The sequence below is a fragment of the Podarcis vaucheri genome (genome assembly GCF_965113315.1).
Source record: "Podarcis vaucheri genome assembly, chromosome: 1".
NCBI lineage: Eukaryota > Metazoa > Chordata > Lepidosauria > Squamata > Lacertidae > Podarcis > Podarcis vaucheri.
This window is the reverse complement of record NC_138759.1, coordinates 95429776-95450786: the sequence shown is the minus strand read 5'-3', so window position 1 is coordinate 95450786 and position 21011 is coordinate 95429776. Positions and strand designations below refer to the sequence as shown.

The 21011-nt window shown below is 39.4% G+C and overlaps 1 protein-coding gene and 1 long non-coding RNA gene across 15 annotated transcripts in view; one reads left to right on the top strand and one right to left on the bottom strand.

Annotated features, from left to right (window-relative positions):
* Nucleotides 1-21011, bottom strand: part of KALRN (kalirin RhoGEF kinase) — a 508727-nt gene that overhangs the window by 137381 nt on the left and 350335 nt on the right. For 12 of the 14 annotated variants that reach the window (XM_082234876.1, XM_082234882.1, XM_082234887.1 and 9 more), the window contains 7 exons: nucleotides 11487-11606; nucleotides 8904-9122; nucleotides 7824-7973; nucleotides 5954-6068; nucleotides 2803-2918; nucleotides 1697-1819; nucleotides 474-656 (listed from right to left, as the gene is read on the bottom strand). In XM_082234876.1, the coding sequence (XP_082091002.1) occupies nucleotides 474-656; nucleotides 1697-1819; nucleotides 2803-2918; nucleotides 5954-6068; nucleotides 7824-7973; nucleotides 8904-9122; nucleotides 11487-11606 (1026 nt within the window). The remainder of the gene's footprint in view (nucleotides 1-473; nucleotides 657-1696; nucleotides 1820-2802; nucleotides 2919-5953; nucleotides 6069-7823; nucleotides 7974-8903; nucleotides 9123-11486; nucleotides 11607-21011) is intronic. The other 2 variants (XM_082234888.1, XM_082234891.1) reach the window with 1 other exon arrangement.
* Nucleotides 2871-4926, top strand: LOC309539587. The gene is made up of 2 exons (XR_014222866.1): nucleotides 2871-2959; nucleotides 4705-4926. It is a non-coding gene; the product is annotated as an uncharacterized lncRNA (long non-coding RNA).

The window sequence follows — 21011 nt, the reverse complement described above, 5'->3', positions numbered from 1 at the left end:
ACTCAAGTCAAACATGTACATACACAAGGCCAGTGCCATCAACATGAAAAGCTATGTAACAGGCCATGTGCAGCCCAGTAAAATCTGCAGCTTTTCACAAGTAGCGCCAGGTAGGAATTAACTACAGATTAATCATTGATTTGCCCCGCTATTTTGAATGAATTACCATTTTGTCTTATGTTGACTGATCATCATCTACATGAATTTATACCTGGAAGTCTACTTGATTACTCCTTATAGCAACTTCCTGGGCACCCAACCAATCATTCCCCTGTCATCTTGTCTAGCCTTTGTGTCACAAAGGAACAAATTTGTGTCACAAAATCCACACCTAGTGTGCTCTGTGTTATGCCACTGCAAGGTAAGGCTGGCTATGTAATGCATGAAAGCATTTCCACATAAGACAGTGCTAATACCGCTAAGGTTTTTTCATTTGTTTAAAGTATGTCAGCAAAACATGTGACTTACAGTACCTCTGTATTGATTCCAAGAGCTTTTTCCAAAGAGTAGCGGTATTTCCCCATCCTCAGTGAAAAGTCCCGATAGCGTTTGTCGACGGTGGTAACCCATTTCCTAATTTCAGTGGCATGAGTATGCCCTTTCTCTACAAAGCTATCAGCCAGCTGAATGAGAAGCTTCACTTTCTCCTTGGTTTGCTGCCCAAAAGAGTTTTCCTTGGTTATCATATCTTCCATGGACATTTTGTTCAATTTTCATTCACATAATAACCATATGGACCTCGTATTCTTCACAAGCATCACTAACACAAAATGTTCCTGAGATCTTTGGAGACATAGTGTAGGTGGAGTGCAATCTTTTCATTTATTATCCAAAATGGTTCTGAATTTCCCACTGCCACTCAGTACTACTCAATGGAACTTAATTGTTACAGGTTGCAATACTTTGCAGAATTGTTTGGTTCTGAAGCAATCTTTTGAAAGTGGAAATGTGAGCAGAGAGTAATAACACCATTCTGCTTATGGGTGTTAATTTTGACCTGCTTGGTCAGAATTTCTCTTCAAATGGACACTGTGGCAGACAGGAATGGAACTTGTCAGGAAGAGATGAGCATGGGGATGTGGGTACAAAGTGATAGCAGGGAGTCTGCAGAGCTTGATGGCCCCAAACAGGAAGATATTGGAATTGAGAAAACAAGGGCAGAATATTCTGAGGTCATTCTGAAGTTTGGTAGTTCTTTAGAAATAATTAATATCATTGGTCAGTATACAAGAGAATTCTGAAACTAGCTCCATTAGCAAAAGGAGGCTTTAGAGTTGTTTTCCTCAAGAAATTGTTCTCCATGCCACATCACAAGCTCCTTTTGTATTTGAGGTGAGTTTTAAAAGACATTTGTGATAATGCATGGAGTGAGCTTCCAAAGGAAAACAGGCCCCTTCTATGAGCCTCAGTCTGCAATCCTATATACACTCAATGGGACTCGACACACATAAGATTGCATTATTAGTATTTTTTTGGGATCTCAGCCATAGACTTCAAAATGGGGGGGGAGCATTTATAACATTCAGAGCTATTAAATATATCATGTTATACATTTATTTAGTAATAAATGATGCATGTAGATAAGTAATAGTGTAACTGAGACTAAATCCTGTGAGTTGTATACATTTACTACATTTCCTTAACTGAAACTACCAAAGGAAGCTCATGAAATTATAAAATCAATAGTAGGGTTTACCTTGGCAGGTACTTTGAATTCTCCATATTCTTTCAGAAGTTCCTGAGTTTCTTCTGCTGATTCCCCCGTAGAGTTGTGAGTAGAAAGATAATACTCTCCTGTTTCCTGAATCCAGTCTAAGGCCTACAAATGGGAGGGTGGGGGACCAAATGAACAAAAACAAGGTGACTAGTTTTCACCCATGCAACCAGTTCTCATTGGCATATTTCAAAATTAATTATTCAAGTTCTATTGCAGTTGAAGAGCACCACTAGCCCTCAGAAAGGAAGAAGCCTGACAGGCAGGCCTCAAATTCAAGTCTAACAACACTTTACACAGTAAACAAGCAAGCAAAATGTAGCACAGTAGGGACTGATTGTCCACTGCGTTGAATTTTATGTGGTCACAGACACTTACACACGATATATTTTTCCTTGCATCTGGCAAAGCAGACTTGAGCTCACAATAGCTGAAGAGGTAATAAATTTGTTAGTCTTTAAGGTGCTATGAGACTCCTTGCTTGATCTTGACCGTAGTAGTCTTGCAAGACTTCATACCAGAGATTAATGTAGTGCAGACGAAGTGAGAGGTTGCCAATGTTAGGCTTCTCGTCACATCCGCTCCCCCCCCCCCCGGAATATAGGCTCACCCTTCTTCTCCATCTACTGAAACAAGAAGAACTTCTGTTTTGCCCTACAACAGATGAGGTCTGAGACCAACTGCTAGGAGACCCAGGAAAGAAACAGGTGGGAGCAGTTAACAATTTCTCCCACAGCATTCAGCATGTACAAGGCAACATGTTTATTTCTGGTTTGCAGTCTGGCAGCCTTATTCAGGCCAATGGCCTAGCCAGCTCACACTGTCAGTTTCAACTAGTGTCAGGTTTGAAACTAACTCTCCAGGGTCATTACCAGTGTTGGCTGATGCAAAGGATTGAACATGGCACCTCATAACAAAAAGTTTTCCAGTCTTGATTGATGCAAAGGATTGAACATGGGGTCTCATAATGCAAAGTCTGCAGTCCCTGAGATACAACCCTTCCCACAACTAATCTATTACACAGTCCATTATTACCTGTCAGCCGTAACAACAGAACAAGAGGGGAAAGCAGAGTTTTATTAAGCTACCTGCTTAGCACTACGCTCAAAGACCACATACTGCTGGCACTGATCTAATCGCCGTTTCTTCAAGGTCCAGAAGTGAAGAACTCTGTTCTCTCTCTGCAGCAGCTCACTCAGAATGGCTGCGGAGAAAAGGAGGATGGTCGTTACCCTCAGTGGCTCAGTGAGTACATGCAGACGCAAGTCAATGCAAATTCAACTGGCTACTCCATCACAGTGATATAAGCTCCCTAGTATGAAGCACTTCAGAGTTAACTGGGGGGAAAAAACAAAATAGCAGAGAGTGGGCAGTCTTTAACACAAGGGGCTCACTAAGGGTGTGTGGACAAAAATCAACAGAAAAAAATATTATATTTCCAACACATAGATACAGATACAGTGCAGAGCACTTCAGGCCACACTGTTCAAAGCCCAAACAACGGGAGTGGGGGAACAATTACAAGTCATGCAGCTGACAACAGTTTAGATACCCAGTCATTAAATGTATCCTCGTAAATGCAGAAGGAACAAGCGCCATGCCTTGGCACCAATAGTGGCCAGACTCACAAATGTCTACCTTGTACTTCCCACACTCACCTGCTCACTTATACAACATTTATTTGGAGCACAGTCAGTGATGCCTTAGGCCTGGGGTGGACATACTATACTAAAACAAAAGGTATTTGACGATTCTGCCATACAGTTCTATTCCAGAGAGGCATCTTTATTCTTTGTTCAATGGTATTACAATTTTAGGTCACCAAAGCCTCCCCTAAAAGCAGTCCTATGACTTTTTCAGAATGCTCAGGTCACATTATTGATTTCTTAGAACTGAAATCTGAAAGGTGGGCTGCAAGAGGTTCTTGTGGTACATATCCTTGAGCTGTCTCTAGACTCACAAATGAAACATTCTAACGGGATTCTTTTGAGGTACAAGCAAGGACCAGTCCAGGACATTTTGGTGGCTAAGGGGGTAAATTCAACTCATATTCTGGTTCACTAATTAATAGGGGGGATTACCAACAGATTCTTCTGTGCAAGCTTCAGTTAAATAAAATTCTATGGGGCGAGTGAAAGAGAATGTCCCAGCTTTTTCTGTCTGTCACAGCCAAGCTTACTAATTAAGGCAACTAAGTGTATATCCCCTACAATGGTCTATTGATATTGTTGTTGTTTTTTTTGTTTTAATCCTGAATCACAGAATCATAAGAGTTGGAAGGGACCCTAGGGTCATTTAGTCCAACCTTATGCAATGTAGGAATCTCAACTTGCAGTCCCCATTTGAAACCATATTGGACCCTGCTTAGTTTTGTAAATGTGCTAGTATTTTTACTTTTATGATGCTATTGGTTGGTTTTATGTTTTTATATTGTTGTAAACTGCTGTGTTATATTTTCATGTTACAGTGGTATGGAAATATATTTATAAAAATAATAAGGGGACCTATATCCACTGCGTAAAGTAGCTTACTCTCCTTGCTTGTCTCCTCATAGGAAATATCTTATGTCTTAAAATGACAATGTGAGAGGCTGCCTAAAGTTTATGTCTACTGCTTAACATGTATAAACAGTTCCATATATTTTAGTAAGCCTTCTCCCTAAAACTGTATCTTAAAAACCCATCTTAATTGTGTGTGCATTTTTTTTAAAAAAAGATACTCATGTATACGAGTGCAGACTCTTTTTTTGAGTTCTTGAGCAATATTAACCAAAGAAATATATATTTTTAAAGTACAGATTTTATGTTAGGCTGCAGCATTTTCAACCCCTTTAGTGATAGCAACTGTATGGCACACTCAGTATCAAACTACATAATTATTATTGCCCTACACTGTCATTGATCTGTTCTTTTCTACAGCTCTAAAAGTAATCCAATCAGAGATGAAAAATGGCTTAGTTCTGCAGATTTACTTTAGTTCATTTTTATCAGCTCCTCACAGAATCAAGGAACAGATTAGCAACTGGTGGATTACAGCTACAAAAGAAAGCAGGGGATGCATCACCCCAGACTCCTCCAAGAATGTATCATCACCACAGCAGCCCATGTTCATTTGAACATATGAAAGAGGCAAGCATAAGAAGGTCATTCTATTGGTCACTGTGGCTAAATAGCTAAGAAAGAGAAGCAGACATTGAACTCTGAGAAAAGTGATCACGTTGTGAATTTCAATTTTGGCTTGTCTTGGAAGAAGAAGGGTGGTATGGAAGCCTGATTAATACTCTGCAATAGCTCCAAATGCCAAAAAACAAGCAAACCCAGTATAATAACCTGTTCTGTCCTTGAATGTAGTATGAGACAGATACTTTCTGCCCACTGTTTCCTGAAGTGGAAGGAGTTAAGGGATTGTCCTTTCAACAGAAGGAAATACTATTTACAGCAGCTCTTTGTAGCTAAACTAATGAACTGCCCACATTTTCAGTCTTTCTCCCCCCCCCCACCGCCCCAAATTAGATTAGTAATTAATTGCTTTCAGATTCCATAACTAAGCTCTGAATCAGATGGGATGGTTTCTCTTTTACACCTGTAGGCAGTCTGGAAATAAGAAGGGATCTGTATATGTACAGTAACCTTCCTACAAATCCATCACTGCTCTCCTCTTAACTCTTTTGCTTTTTAAAAACAATTCAAATGACTACCAGGGCATCACTTAGACAATGGGTAGTAAAATGAGATAGCTTAAAGAAGTTTGACCCTGCTATGATTTTAGTGCCCACACCCTGACACATTTTGAAGTGGAAGCTTAAAGTATGGATTGATATGAAAGAAGCACGTGATAGGTGTAATAGAGAAAGGATCTTAATGACTACTACTTTTAAAAATACTCTAAACATACTAATAGGAGAAGTATTGCCTATAGATTTAATGGAATTTCTATTGTTCTAATGACAGATGATGGCACACTGGTAAATTTATATGCAAAACACTTCACTAGATCCACTCCTAAGTTTTCTGAGCCAGCACAGAAATGAAAAAGACGCTGTCATTTTCATACCATCTGCTTGTATTCTAATCTTATTCTGTCCAGCAGAAAAGGTGCACCTGTAATTATTATGTGGCAAATTTAATCCGGTGTAAGGAAGCATCAGTGGTGAGCACAAGTGTCATCCATGGGTGTGTGGTACATTTCTAAAGCCAAGCTGCCATTCCATTAATGCATCTCCCCAACAAACACACTGACCTTTGACTTGTTGCTCAGGTCCCCTCGTATGGCTCACTCCCCCTGGCATGCTGACGTTGTTTCGGTGAATGTACTTGAGAAACACTTCTGCATTCCTTCGTGCTAGTGTGCAGGCCTGTGGGCAGTAAACAACACCCCCACCCCACCCCCAAGCACAACAGTTACCCTTTTGACAAGTGAATCAGAAGAATAAAACACAGAGGAACCACTGAACTGTGGCATGAGCTTCTTTTCTCATTTGACCTCTGAAGGATGTTGACGTGCATGAGAAAACACTGAGAAACTCAGACTGCAGTCACACACATCCATCATCTTGGGAATGGGTATGATATGAGAGAAAATGCTATGTGGAAAAAATTGGCTGATTCCAGTAGAAAAGCAAAAGCATAACACCGCTAGTGGGGGATTGTACATCTTGATCTTTATTCCAGAAGGTGACAGTTGATTTATTCTGGAATGCAGTCTTTCAAAAACATACCTTTACATTATCTGTATGCAACTTTGAAAAGCAAAGGTGTTAAGAATTATTTAACATTTATATACAAGCTATGGCTTGCTGAGGGGAAGATCTAGGGATACATGGAAGAAAGGCCAGTCACTTCTTGCCATTGCATTCTTGCAACAGAATATACAGCAGTCAGGAACTTATCCTTATCCTTGCCATATCCTAGTCAGAACAATTGTTAATATGCCACAGTACCATGTATCCCAGAGACAGCCAATGCAGTGTCTTCCAGATGACAGTGGACACTCCCAACAGCCCCAGCCAGCATGGCCAGCAATCAGAGATGGTGTGAGTTCTAATTCAGCAACATCTGGAGGGTACCACATTGTCTGTTCCTCTGGTCAATCCTGCCCGGAATCAGTTCTCATAAGTCAAAAGGTAGTGATCTTTTCCAGCTCTGAATTCCTTTTAACTAGCAGTTCCTGGAATTGAATCATACTACTGTCAGCATGTAAATCATGTGCTTGACTACTGAGTGTTGAACTTTTTCTCCAACTGCAGCTACTTTGAGCCAGATAAATGAGATCTGGGAGAAAGGGAAACAATAAGGGCAGGAAGAAAAGATGCACCTTGAGTTCTTTACCCTTTCAATGTGAATGCTGCTTAGAAGACCCTGGGCAGAAGAAAACAGTTGTTCCTGCCCTCACATCTATCCAGAAACAAAACCAACTACTGATATCTGCTCAAAGCCACATTCTCTCATGCTTGGTTAGTAGGCCTCTACTCCTTTTTAATGCCAAAGAGCAATGAAACATTACAAACCCTTGTCTCTCCATCTGCTAATTGTACCTGGCCTTTTGCAATGCTAAAGAGTTGGCTCAAATGAGGCACTGGAATCCAATGCACAAGGCACTGCCCACATGAGCAGGCTATTCAAGTGAAGGACGTAACATTAGCACAGCAGATTAATATGAGCTCTTCTGTTCCCTTCCATGAATTGAAAAAAATTCACAAGTTGTAATTCTTTCAGGCCATGAAAGGGAAGGAACAAGCTGATTGGTCCCACATTACACTGCCTGTGGAAGCAGCCACTTGTATGGGCAGAATATCCATTTTTGTAGTATTGGAACTGACTGTCAAAATGAGGATTGGGGGGGGGGGGAGGAGTTGGGAAATCTCTATTCTGGAGAAAGATTGTGCAAGTTGTCCAGTCATAAAACATTTAGAGAAAAGCTACACTATGACTGCATGCAAAAACTGTGTTTTTCTTATGATTCCCATAAAATTATATTCAGGTATGTTCTATATGGAAATGACAGTGCACAGAACATCATCTGCATGCTCTGCTGACAGGTTTCCACCACAGCTATTTTCAGTTACCAAAAAATAAAAACAACTACAGAAAAGAGGAAGACTACAACAGACCTTGAGAAAGGCTTCTTTTTGTTCCAGATGTTTGCTGATTAAGGGGATGACATGGTCTATTTCAGATGCTGGTCCAAGCTTATCCCGACCTCCACACCAGTCTTCATCTCTTCGATATTCCTGTTCCAAACTCTCTAGCACACTGCAAACCTGAGGCATAAGTCAGGACACTTCAGCTATAAAAGCTACATCCAGAAACATAGAAAAACTACTACAAGTCCATTAACCTAGAAAGCTAACAAAAGACAAGAAAAGGAGATATTCACAGACAAATGCTATATGGGCTTCCTAACTCAGAACATATTAGTTTGGGAAATATTAATTGACCTTTTAAAGAGAAAATTCCAACCTAATTTGGCCCTGTGGTTGATGAAGCCTATTTCCTAATGTGGATTTTTAATGATGCAGAACTTTAGGATTCCAAGTTGTGCTAAAACTACAGAAGAAAAATAATATACTGATTTGTAGGTTTGCGACTCACCTGGTCTCATGAAATGGTCTCTTTGTCTGCCCAGCTGACAATGGGGCAACAAGTCAGCATTTGTCAGCTATGGTGCTGAGCTAGCCAGTTCTCTTATTTGTGAGTCAAGGGCATCGAATTTAGGACTGATGCCTTGGAAATGGCTTGAGATGTATTTTAATTGTTTAGGTTATTGTGCTCAAACCATGCAGGAAAATCCTGGGTTGCAGGTAGTTAAGTTATTCATACAGAAAATTCATGTATCGATAATACAGTCTGAATTGATGTTGACCATACTCACTGTCAATGCACTTTCATATAGTACACTGAGCAACAATATGCATCCATTGTGGAGAAGGCCGAGCCAATAGCTTAAAATTTGTTTTGGCTCAAAACTTTGGAGGTTTGGAGGAGATCCCAAATCTTGGGATTTGTAGTTAATGAATCTCAATCTAGGACTATGTAAGATTCAGACAGCATCAATGAATATGTGGGCAATATAAAGATGTGGCTAGCTCAGAGATTTGAATTCACAGCTGCCCTAAATAAAATGTTATGACAATGAATACTATGGGATTTTTAAAATAGTTACAAGTATCACTGCACATCATTCGGCTCACCTGCTCTGAGGTTTTATAAAAAGCGACAGATGCATTAACCAGCTTCAGCCTGTCTTCCATCTTCAACATTAGCTGCTGCCAGTGCAGTGCCACCTTCTCTGCGCATTCCCTTATGGCATCAGCATCGTAGTGCCCAGCCTGCAGCAATACCTCCGCCTTCTGCTGCACCTGGAGGGCACTCTGGTGCGTCTTCTGCAAGGAAGTGGCGTGAAAGAGGGACTGTGTATGCGGGGAGGAAAGAGAGATTGGTACAGATGTGCCAGACATATGGTAAAAAGAGGTGAAGTGAAGCGTGAGAATGAAAATGCGAGAGAATGAAACATTTTTAGTGTTTTCCACAACCAACAGATTCTCATCACTAAACATTTCGCAGATTCATACGGGCATATTTATTTTTATTCCTGATTTATTATCAATATTTATACCCTGTTCTTCTATGAAATATTCAAGGCAGCTTTTAAACAAAGGTAAACACCGGCATTATTAATAATTTCCACTACACTTCTATCGCAATCACTGCTTTAAAATCTTTGTTATTTTCCCTCCTCACAACCCTGGAACGTACAACACTATTAGGACCATTTTAAGAAAGATAATTTAGGAAGTATGGCCACAATACAGGTTTTGTTCACTGCAATAAATCAAGCCTTTAAAACCCCTAAACTTGAAAATTAGTTCAAAAGTTTCTTCTAACACCATGTTGAATTGCATAGTGCATAAAAAGCAGTAACCCCACCCCACCCCATATATACATACACATTCTGAAAATTCCCAGATACCATTAGTTGGGGGTGGCTGCCCAGATGATAATGAGAATGCTTGTTTTTAAAAAAGATGCCAAAGAATTTGCAATGGAAACCCCATCAACAGTTAGACCTTCCCTGCCTCACTGTATGCTTTTCTGGATACTAGTTACATGCTGAGATTTTAAGGACCATCAATATTTAATCTGGTATTCCCATATCTGAACAAAATTCTTTTCTCCCATTGGCAGCGTGAGAACCTATGTCTCACTGTGGGCCTCTTAGTTAATTCCAAGTACAAGCATCTCTGAAGTGTGGAAAGCTGTGCTAACAGGAAATGTGTATTCTGCTCCACAGAGGTGCCTGGTTAAGGCTGCCAAGATGCAGCTGAATGGTAACCTCCTCCACTGGATGATAAAAGGCTTCCCTTCCCTTTGGGGTTTGCCAATATGGCAGGATAATGTAAAGTCTTGTCAGATGCTCATTAAGAGATGATTAATACCTCTACAGAAAAGTGACTTATTTATTCCTGCTATGGGAAGTTCCAAGAACATCAACAATGGTCATATACCAAGACAATGCTAATTTATTTCAGATGAATCAGAAGAAGGGGGGGGATACAATTTCCTGGTCTGTTTGTTTTTAATTTACGGTATTTTCACATATGACAATAAAAGTCGCTTTGGACCCACCCCTGTTGAGCTATTTGTGTGCATATGTGACTGCTACTAATGTGAGAAAAAACAGACTTTAAAAAACCCACCCTGGATGACTATTCTAGCCCATGAAGGCTTTAACTTGACATTGCATTTTGCAGATGGGAATTAAAAAAAGAACCACCACCACCACCATGGTGCCATGTTATTACAACCACTAAGTGAACAGTCACTTCTAGTACCTCTGACTCCATCCATAAGCAAATACTGGAGTGGAAAACTACAAACCTCTAAGTAACAAGGGTTACCTAATGCAGAGAAATAGCTATCTCTTGGCCTTGCCTACATTACAGGGTTACTATGAGGATAAATGGAGGAGAATGGAGAACTATGTATGCTGCCTTGAATTCCTTAAAAGAAAGGCAGGATATAAACATAATAAATAAATGGCAAATGTTTCCAAGTGACTAATACAGCAGGGTACATACTGCTCTCCTGCTTTTGACTATCTGTCCCAGTCTTCAAGCCAAGGGTGAGGAACCTGTGGACCTTCAGTGTTGCTGAACTAAATAATGACACAATTTATGCTCACTGCATACTTCTTTGGCCCTCACATATTCATTCCAGTCAGTGCCTATTTAACCTCTGAACTTTTGTTCTGTTGCAACAAATCAGACTGATGCTTTGACAGGCCTGTGTATGTGCATAAATGCACCCTTAACCTAATTCCTCTCCAACCAACAAAACAAGCCTGTAAGAGGATAAGAGGTTTCTATCAGTAGTATTGCCTATCAAAACCTATAAACGCCCAATGCAGAGGTAGATAGAGGTGCTATTCAAGTTTTGTAAAGGCTTAAAAGAAATCCAATGCTCCAATCTTTAAGTTCACTTCCATGAGTACTTGCCTTTTGGGGGGTTAGTTTATATTTTTGCTGAACCATTTGCAAGGAATTACAAAGGTGGTATGGGAAATGAGCAGCTTCTTCATGTATTGTGATTTTTGTCAAGTAACAGGAAAGCTTTGCTATTGATAGTAAATTATCTGTTACAATTGTAGTCTCCTCCCACTGTTAAATAGCATCTTGTTTTTGGTCCCTTGCACTTTCATCACCATTAAATTTCTGCCCAAGGAGGTGGCCTCATCTTTGCGGAAAGGGAAATCCAAACGTGCCTATTATGGTTACCTCTATGGCCAGCTGGAACTGCTCGTGCTCTCTCTGGAGCTGCTCAGCTTCTGACAGTGAACTTGCATTGACAAGGCTGGCATTGAGCATTGATTCTCCATTCCGGATCCAGCCAAGGACCTGCCAGAAAAGAAAGAAAGAAAAGACACCTTGATTGATAACCTCTGATTAGCATAGTTAAGCCAAAGGGCTCTGTACCTCAGATGTGTTCTTCTTCACCATTATGCTTCACACAGCATGTTCTAAGTTACTTGAGTTGAAAGACAGTCTGAAACCAAATCAGAAGATTGGAGTCCTAAGCACACCCAGTCCAACGAGGACAACGGCCACAAGCCATTTATTGACAAGCATGTATTTACAGTAGCTCCTGTGGTGCACTCAACACACACACACACACACACACACACACACACACACACTTTAGACAACTCATTCATATATTCTTTCACTAAAAATATTATTTTTGCTTATGGAAACTCAATATTTGTGCATATGTAGCATATACAGTTTACCTACGAACAATTTTTCTCCCCTGAGATGGGCCAAATCTCACCAAAAGTACCTGCCCTGAGTTGGTTTTGGCATACTATTTTAATATTTTAAAGACATTTTCCTGCTCTACTTTCTCTGCTATTCATAAAGTCTTAAACTATTACTTTAAAATATGTAAGGTCCTATTTGGCTTTTAGAAAATGTTACTATATGGATGAAGGAACCATGAGAATTGAAAATCAATAAACTGGTATCTTTTATTTGCTTCTTTGATGCCAGCTGTTTAGCATTTTGGCACTACATCTTAAATGTACATCTTTGTACCTCTGAGGCCTAGAAACTTACTTTATGATTTTAATTGAAAATGAGATTCTTCAGATTTTAATAAGAGCCCGTGGGTCACATAATAGCTTCAGGCACCACACGTGGCTCACTTGCCAGATGTCATCCATTGCTTAATGGGTAAGAATGCAACTTAATTCTGAACGCAAGTTCCCATGCTGAATATTTACACTTCTAGTTATATTTTCCCAGTAACTTGCTAGAATAGTTATTACAATAGTTGGAAACAGTACTGCAAAATGCTGAGTTTCTTTTTCTTTTTTCTTTTCTCTATATAGAAACAGATTCATCCATTTCACAAATAGAAACAGCCTATCTTTATTTCATGATCAAAAGTGTTTATTAGCTACATGAAATCCAATGGCTTCTGCTCAATATTCTCACTAGCAGCCCTACTGCAATCCCCTTTCCAGCTGAGACTCATGAAACTACCCCCCCAGGACATCATATATTGCTCTCATCACCAAAATTTACCATCCTTAAAGAAATCAGTTGTCATTAGAAACGAAAAGAAGTAACTAGTCCATATGTTTCAATTACACCTGTTTGCATGGAGGCGCTGACTGCAGATTCTGCAAGTGGGATCTTCAAGAAATCCATCACTACCCCTACCCCGCCATCCAGTTTAATGCCAAATTTGATTTAATTGGTATCACATTCCACAAAAAGCAACAAAAAAACCCCAAAAGCTATTGGGGTACACTAGGCCTCACAATATTAACTTAAATTCCTCTGTAAAGAAAGCCCTGTAAAAAAAATAAGAGAGATGCATAGGTGAAAAACTAGGCTCACAGAAAAAACAAGGAGAAAACAAATCTGAAAACCACCAAAATGCCAGGTGAGTTACTGAACTCAAAGTAAATAATGGAAGGGGTCCAATGTATCCCAATAGCTAACATCTAATTTACCCCTACAAAAAGATACCTCAAGAAATTTCCACCACCTCAAAAATATCTATGATAAATTAGAAGCAACTCTTGAAAATTTGCATTATGAAATCGTTTAAAACTTCTATGTAAAGATAAATCCAGCTTGAGATAGAATTTAACCCTAAGGACAGAATCTGTTTTTGAGGTCCAACTGACCTGTGCAGCACTTTGTAGTGGGTTTGCTTTGGACATACAGGATGGAATGGAATTGGGGGTGGGATATGTTTTCTTAAAATATGAAAGGTTGGGGAGAGATATAACACCAGAGAACAACTGATTCCAAATTGTTGAGGAATACATGGAGTATGAAATGATTCAAGTTAGCTAAAAAGTTTTATAAGTATTTCAAACAGCTTCTGAGTTCCACAGTAACTCCATTAGGTTGGGGTTTTCTTTGTTTTGTTTTTTTGGTGGGGGGCATTAATGTAGCTTCTCTCTATCTCACCACCAGCACTGCTATTGCAGTTTTGTTACTATGTGAGCCTACGGTTAAGCACAACTAATCAATACCAAGAATATGAAACTCTGTGTCTAATTGCCAGCTACTTGGTGATCAATATCTTTTCTGCATCACCGGCTTCTAACTGTCTGGCTTGTTACTGACTTAAACAGACAAGAAGTGTAAATAACACATTGAACAGGATTACAATATAAATTATCCCAGATCACCTTCAGTCACCAAAATCAGGGCCAGCTCTGAGAATCAATCTGAAGTCACTAAATGCAGTCTGGGATAAGTTTATAACCCACGGCTTACGGAATAAAGGCCATCAGTGCCAGATCATCTGCCTACAGTATTAATTGATTTGTTTACACTGATAACCTTTTTTAAAAATGTCTTTTTACATAGCCCTTAAACTGATCCCTACAAGCAGATGGTCTGGATTAGTGAGAGTCTAGAATAAACATTTAATGAGGACTGTAGAATTGAATTAACTATTGGGGAAACATACTGTGTAGAGAGAACCACCCATGCAAGGTGAGGGTTAAAAAAAAGGAAGTGAGTTCAACAGTGATTTGAGTAAGTACAATCAGGAGAGATTTTAGTTAAAAATACATAACTGAAAGAGCATAATGTGGCTTCTCCTAATGATGGTCTGGTACCCTCCCAAAAGGAACATTAGTTTCAGTTACCAGAATGTGATTTAAGGAAACTCTTAACTTTGGGTAGTTGAAACAAAAGAGGAACATGCACTCCTATTTTCTGTCATATGTGGGCAAGCAATCCCACTCCCTTTTCTGTTGAAACTGTTTCACACTGACAGGATCATACCAAATTTATGGAAAATGTATCTTAAAGAGCAACAAAGCAAAATGAGAAGCCACCATCAGCACATGTGTGTGAGTGTGCGCGCACACACACGCACATTATGGCCAGTTGCCAAAAGAATATTGTCATGATTAATTCCCTCCCCCCCCCCAAAAAAAATCACCTGGCATGCATAAATGTAGGAAGCTGCCTCAGACCATTGGTCTATGTAGCTTAGTATTGTCTACAGTAAGTGGCAACAGATTTCCAGGGTCTCCAAGAGGAGACTTTCCAAGTACTGCCTGCAGATGACAGATACCAAACCTGGAACTCTCTGCATGCAAAACATGAGGTCCACTATTGAGTGATAGTCCCTCACTGCAACTTTGTGCGATGCAGCCCCAACACTAATGCTAATGCTAATAATAATAATACTTTAAAAACACATTCTGAAAAGGTAGTTTTGAGCAATACTGTGTGTGTTTAACCACCTACTATTATCCAAATCACATACTTTTTATAATGCCATTGGGGAAGTATTTGAGTCTTGTAACAGTGATGAAGCACTACACCCAATTCTTTGTTCAAAATGTACACCAACTGTTTTTCTTTTCTTTTTTTTAAAAGAAAGAAAACAACCTCAGAGCTGCAGTACACACAATTGTACACAGTGTATAGCTGACCCCTAAAATGTAGACTAGCGATCAGCACAGCAGCCCATTTTATTTTAATTTTACACCTGCCTGTTCTAGCAACAGGAAAGGCAGCTAAATGTTGCATGCAACAGCAAAATTGGTTGGTGACCTTAGCAACATGGACTGGTGTTGTGGGTCATTCTTCATTTTGTTGATGTGTTGACAAAACCTCAAGTTGCCATTGCATGTGTGCATAATACATAAAAATGACACTTCAACTTCCCACTCTTTAAATAGTTGGTGCAGTTCTCAAGCCAATGATATTTAGATACAGTACATAAGATGACTGCAACATTCCTCCCCCTTCCTTATATACATTCCATTGTTTAAATGTAGAATACATAACACTTGGATTAGTCTTGATCTACCACATATTGATACTTGCCCTATACAATTGGGATGTAAGCTTGATGCAACAAAACTGTGGGGAGTCCATACACTATCATTTTTCACTTGCTAGATAAATTTGCACTTGCATCAGGAATTGTACATTTTACATAGCCTGAGAAGAAATGAGGCGTCATTTCATGAGAGCAAACTGAAACAGACGATGATCTACTGTGACAATTTGACTTTCTTCATACTGTAAACTGCTTTGGGCCAATGCATTCATAGACAATAGGCCTTATATATTACAAATGATGGATTTTGAGATGTATGTCAAATGATACTTTGGCTGTATGGCTACCTTAACACAAAAGTGCCATTATTTCACCCAGCCTAGTAAGAGAAACATCATGGTGCATCTGCAACAGCAAAACCAGATGCCTTCATCTGCCCCAGCTGCAACAAAACATGTCTCTCCTGCATCAATTTCTACAGCCACAGCAGGCACTGCAAGCTTCCAACAGTTTGACTTCACCCTCAAAGGTACACTCCTCCCAAGACAGATGGATGTCAACAACAGTAAGAGAACCACCTCCAGGGGATGAAAACTGAAGCCAAGAATGGTTTCATATGACTCAGACCGTGACACTACATACATGTAGTCCCACTGAAGTCAGCAGGGTTAACTTCTCCCACGCATAGGATTGCGCTGTTAGTTGTGGGACAAATGCCACTAGTGGCCAGAATGAGAAATTTGTTCTGCTACACTACAGCAACTCCTTTATGTTCTGATGAGCCTTTAAGCAAATAGGATAAAGGAATTTGCAGTTACTCATCCACATTTTCTAGAGACATTAATTACTCTTTACATCATCTTGGAAACTTAATACATGTCCTCCTTTGCAAAGCTCTTCGTAAATGAAATTTGTCTGGAGGATTCAGGGATAATAGTGATTGTGCTGATCATCATCATCATCGGGTAGAGCATTTAAGCTACTACAATTAGGAAATGTTACAGTAATCTCCTAAAGGGTTTGCTGAAAAACGAAGGAATAGGGATTAACCTCTTTCCTATAGCTTTGTGTATCCATCTAGTACCTTTTCCCATTCTCTCTGGGAATCTCCCATGAAAATCCAGGCATTAGCTTAATTGCCATAAACACAGTAAGAATAGGGACAATTGTGCAAAGACATCCCAGCATTAGGGCTGGCCAAGGAAATGAGGCACATCAACCCACATCTCTCTCATCTATCTGCTGAGGAGGGGGCTGAATCTTTCCTCAAGGTTACAAATGTTGGTACAACTAAGAAGGCCAGGTTTAGCAGATTTAACCTTTAAATATGATATAAGTGTTGGAGACATTTCCATTCCATCATCCAGAGTTTGAAAATTTGGACTCAGTGCTTCTAAGTACATGTTCCGCAGTGTACCTTTCCTTTGTTAAGGTGAAGTGAGGTGCTTGTCCTCCACTGGACAGAGTACCTAGAAAATGAGCTGTGTAACTCCTCCACCCTGGGTACTTTATTCATTCATTTACAGTATTTACATACTGCCTTCTAACAAATGACACTGGGTACTCCTTAATAAAAAGCCATGCACTTGCAGCTGGATATAGCTTTATGCAGGCTAACAGCATCCTCCAGGCTCTATAGTCTGATGTTGCTGTTATGCAACAACAGGTCAGTAAGTAATAAGACCTTACCCATCAATGGATGAGGGAACCAAACTAGCTTGTATCACTGAGATCGAAAAGGGTGAACTGGATGGAGTGTGTCTGATTTGCCTGCCTGTTTACCCTCCCTGCTGAAATATGAGAAGCCCCATCAGTGTTGGCATTCTGCTGCCTTCTGAAAACAGACCTGTAGTTTTAACTGTTTTTAATTGTGTGTTATGCTTTTTAATTGATTGTTTTATTGTATACTTTAAGGATGATTTAATGTTATTGTGTATTTTAATTATGTATTAATTTAATAGAAGCCATTTTGGGATGTAAGTGGTATACATATAATAATAAGCATTAATAATACAGTGAAGCACCAATATAAACAAAAATGTTTATATTAGGAGAAAAATGCACAGAAATGTTATCAATTTGCATTCAGACTTTTAAAGAAAATGCTAGCTGAACTTACGGTTGGAAAAATAAGAACCTGAGAGAAACCAAAACTGATTTGTTATCCTTAAATACACCACAAATAATAGGTAACAAAGCAATGACTTCAAAAGCCCTTTTAGCATTAACCTCATAAATTTGGCTCTTAGGATGTGGCTGGAAATCAGCATTTATATGCATAAATAATATGTATCTGCATTACACAAAATGCTTGTTAGCTGGCACAGGCTCCTATGGTGTTAACATGCATTTAACAAGAAACTATGTATATGGATTAATGCATTCCCCAGACACTTCTCTGATCACCACTTTCAATGAAGTAACCGATATGCCTATTATCTCTAAATGCACAGACAAACTAACAAAGGCAGTAACCTTTAGGCAGACATTTCATCCAAATTGAAGATTTTATCAGTTTTTGGAGACATTAAATATCTCAGGATTTAAGTGGAGCCTGAAGACCCATAGAAAAGCACTAAATAATTTTCTTTTTGATGAAAAAGCAGAATAATGCTGTGGAATGCTCAGAGTCACGTCAGCTCCTGACTTGACTCAAGTTTTCAAGAATCGTAATTGCTCTTGCTGCAATAACTGGTTTTAATTCTGACTTTCTCTGCACCGATCTAAGGGCCAAACTACACATGATGCTTATGACATACTTTGCCCTTGAGTTCAAGATTTTGCTTTCATAAATTGCCAGTTTGGGAGTCTGATCAAACCCTTTAACTCTTTGCTTCCCTCACCACAATCTTGATCTGTATAAGCCCTGCCTGCCCCCACACCAACAATTTATATAGGGGGAACATTCTGACTGAGATAAATTGAATACCCCCCAAAAATGGGTATTGCAGATGTGGGACCCGTCATTCAGACTGACACCATGGTGGACAGCAAAGGAAACTGATATGCCAATATCCTGATATGGATTTGGCCATCCATTATAGCACTTTGTGCAGGAAGAAGTTTACACTCTTGGGCAAACTATGTGATAAACATCACACATAGTTTGGTCCTCATTTCTACTGAAATAGCTACATATTAAAAGAATGCCTCCCTGGAACTTGTGGTGGAAAATAATTTTAGCCAAAAAAACTTTATCAATATCATCATCATCATTTCAGTTTATATTTCAGTTTTCTACATATAGCATCCAAGGTGGCTAACAACAATCATAACAAAAATACAATAAAACAATTTTTTAAAGAACAGCCAGTAATAGTAAGATAAAACCAACGAGAACACATAAAAACTTGTACAGATGAGAAATAAACCTGAAGTAAAACATCAACAGGTTAAAGACCTTTAAAAAAAAAGAGGTATTTGCCTAATGGCTGACTAACCCCCTAGAGAAGACTAGGCAGGAATTTCAAAGGTGCACCAGTCTCAGCTATGCAAAACCACTACCTGCCACTGCTGAAATCTGGGCATCCAGGCTCAGAGACAGAACCAGGCTGAATCTCTATTCCCTGATCTGACATTCTAGGAAGCACTAATTTTTGACACATCAGTGCCTCAGTTTTGTACCTTAATATTTCACGCCATGGTATACTTTTGATCTGGTTTGCAGATGAAAGACTAAGCAGTCAAAGATGCTATAAAGGGTCAGAACTGGGAGTAGTCAGAAGTAGCTGTGTGGGGAGCTGGGGGGGACAGACATATTTGGTGGCAGCCTAAGCAAAGTCTTCCATTTGAAGAAAGTGGAAAACTACTGGGCAGGACAGTTTGGAGAAACAAACAACTAGATGATATGATAGATAATGGTAGAAGGCACACCCTTAATTATCTCTCTCTGTCTTAGCATAAGAGAATGTGAAAAACCAGCCACCTATTTTATTAAGTATTCTACAGAGAGAGTCAGCCCCCATGCACATTACACATCCTTTATATCCAATTACTCCAAGTTTCAACTCATTGCCTTAACAACCAAGCCAATGGCATATACTGTTGAAAACAGAAAACTTTCCTAATGAGAAAGGGAAGGGGAAAAAACAATTTCAGATATCTCCAAGCACCATTATGTTAAAATGCAACCACATGTAGGCATTCTAGAGCTCTCCAGACTTTCTACTGTATCAGCAAAAGTTGAGTTGAGTAAGCACCAGGTATTGGTTGGTAGCAGCCCACTCTTCCTCTAATCCTAAGAGCAAGGGCAATTTGGTAATGGATTTGAGACCATTCATCGTCTCAGATGCTCTAAAGTGAAAGGGAAACCCATTTGGATCTGGACTGGAAACGAACAACAGGCCAAAATCAATATAAATTCCAATTTCACTAAGTGATTTTGATTATGACTCATCCCACAGGAAGCCAAATCCAGCCGCTTTATGACAGGGCAGTGATATATTTAAACCCAGCTCTTTCCAGGGAAAGCTATAGCTGTAATAATTCACAGGTTAATAATCAATTGACTTTTAAAGTATTCAGCTGAACAAATAAAATGTGTTTTCACCATGGGCTTGCTGTAAAGCATTGGAGTGAGAAAGGCTTCCCAATAACGTTAAAGAAACTCTAAAGAAACTAATGAACCACAGCTGTTAACATCTCTTTTGAAACAGTTTGAAAGTTCACTCCTAAATCCATGCACACTTTGTTTGGGCTTTAGATTACTCTGCACAAGTTTGTAGATGGTTGGAGCACACTATGGAAATAGCATGACTCATTCTGCATCTTTTAAAGCAATAATTCCTTCAAAATGAAATTTTGAGGGAATATTTTAAGGCAGATAATATATATTGGTATATAGATAGTTTTCCAAGCAAGAATAAGAATTAAAATCAGAAAGGGAAAGGTTCAGAATGAGTTACAGATACAAACAAGTGCCATAGATTTCCCTAAGAGTCTTATGACCACTGTAATGTCTTCCATGTGGAGCTGCCCCTGAAGACAGTCTGGAAACTTTAACATAGTTTTAAATGTGAAAACATTTTCAACAGGTGATTGTATTACACTAATCATATTACTCCAGTGTTACAAAAAAGGCTGTTAGTTGTCAATATGTTACAAGGGTGTAAATGTTTCTATTCCTCTGCTTCCCTGTCTCCTCTTAGTTGCCAGCCAAGGTCATGATACATCAGGGGCAGTTTCAACGACTGTCTCTGATTGGCAGCAAGAGCCAGCAAAATGGAAGTTTAGGCCTTACAAATCCTTTCAGCATTTGAAGCACTAGAAACCGCAACAACTGATTTTTTTAAATTGCCTGAAGTTTAAGAAATTTCGCAGTGCTCCTGACTAGTGATAAGATCATGGGGAGAAAAAGTGCAGATAATAGAGGAGCCCCTTTGGTTGATTACTGGAAGCCCTGTCCACAGTGCCTCTGATTTTCTGATGCGTTTTGAACAACCAACACCATTTGCTGATAGCTTGAAAATCACTTTATA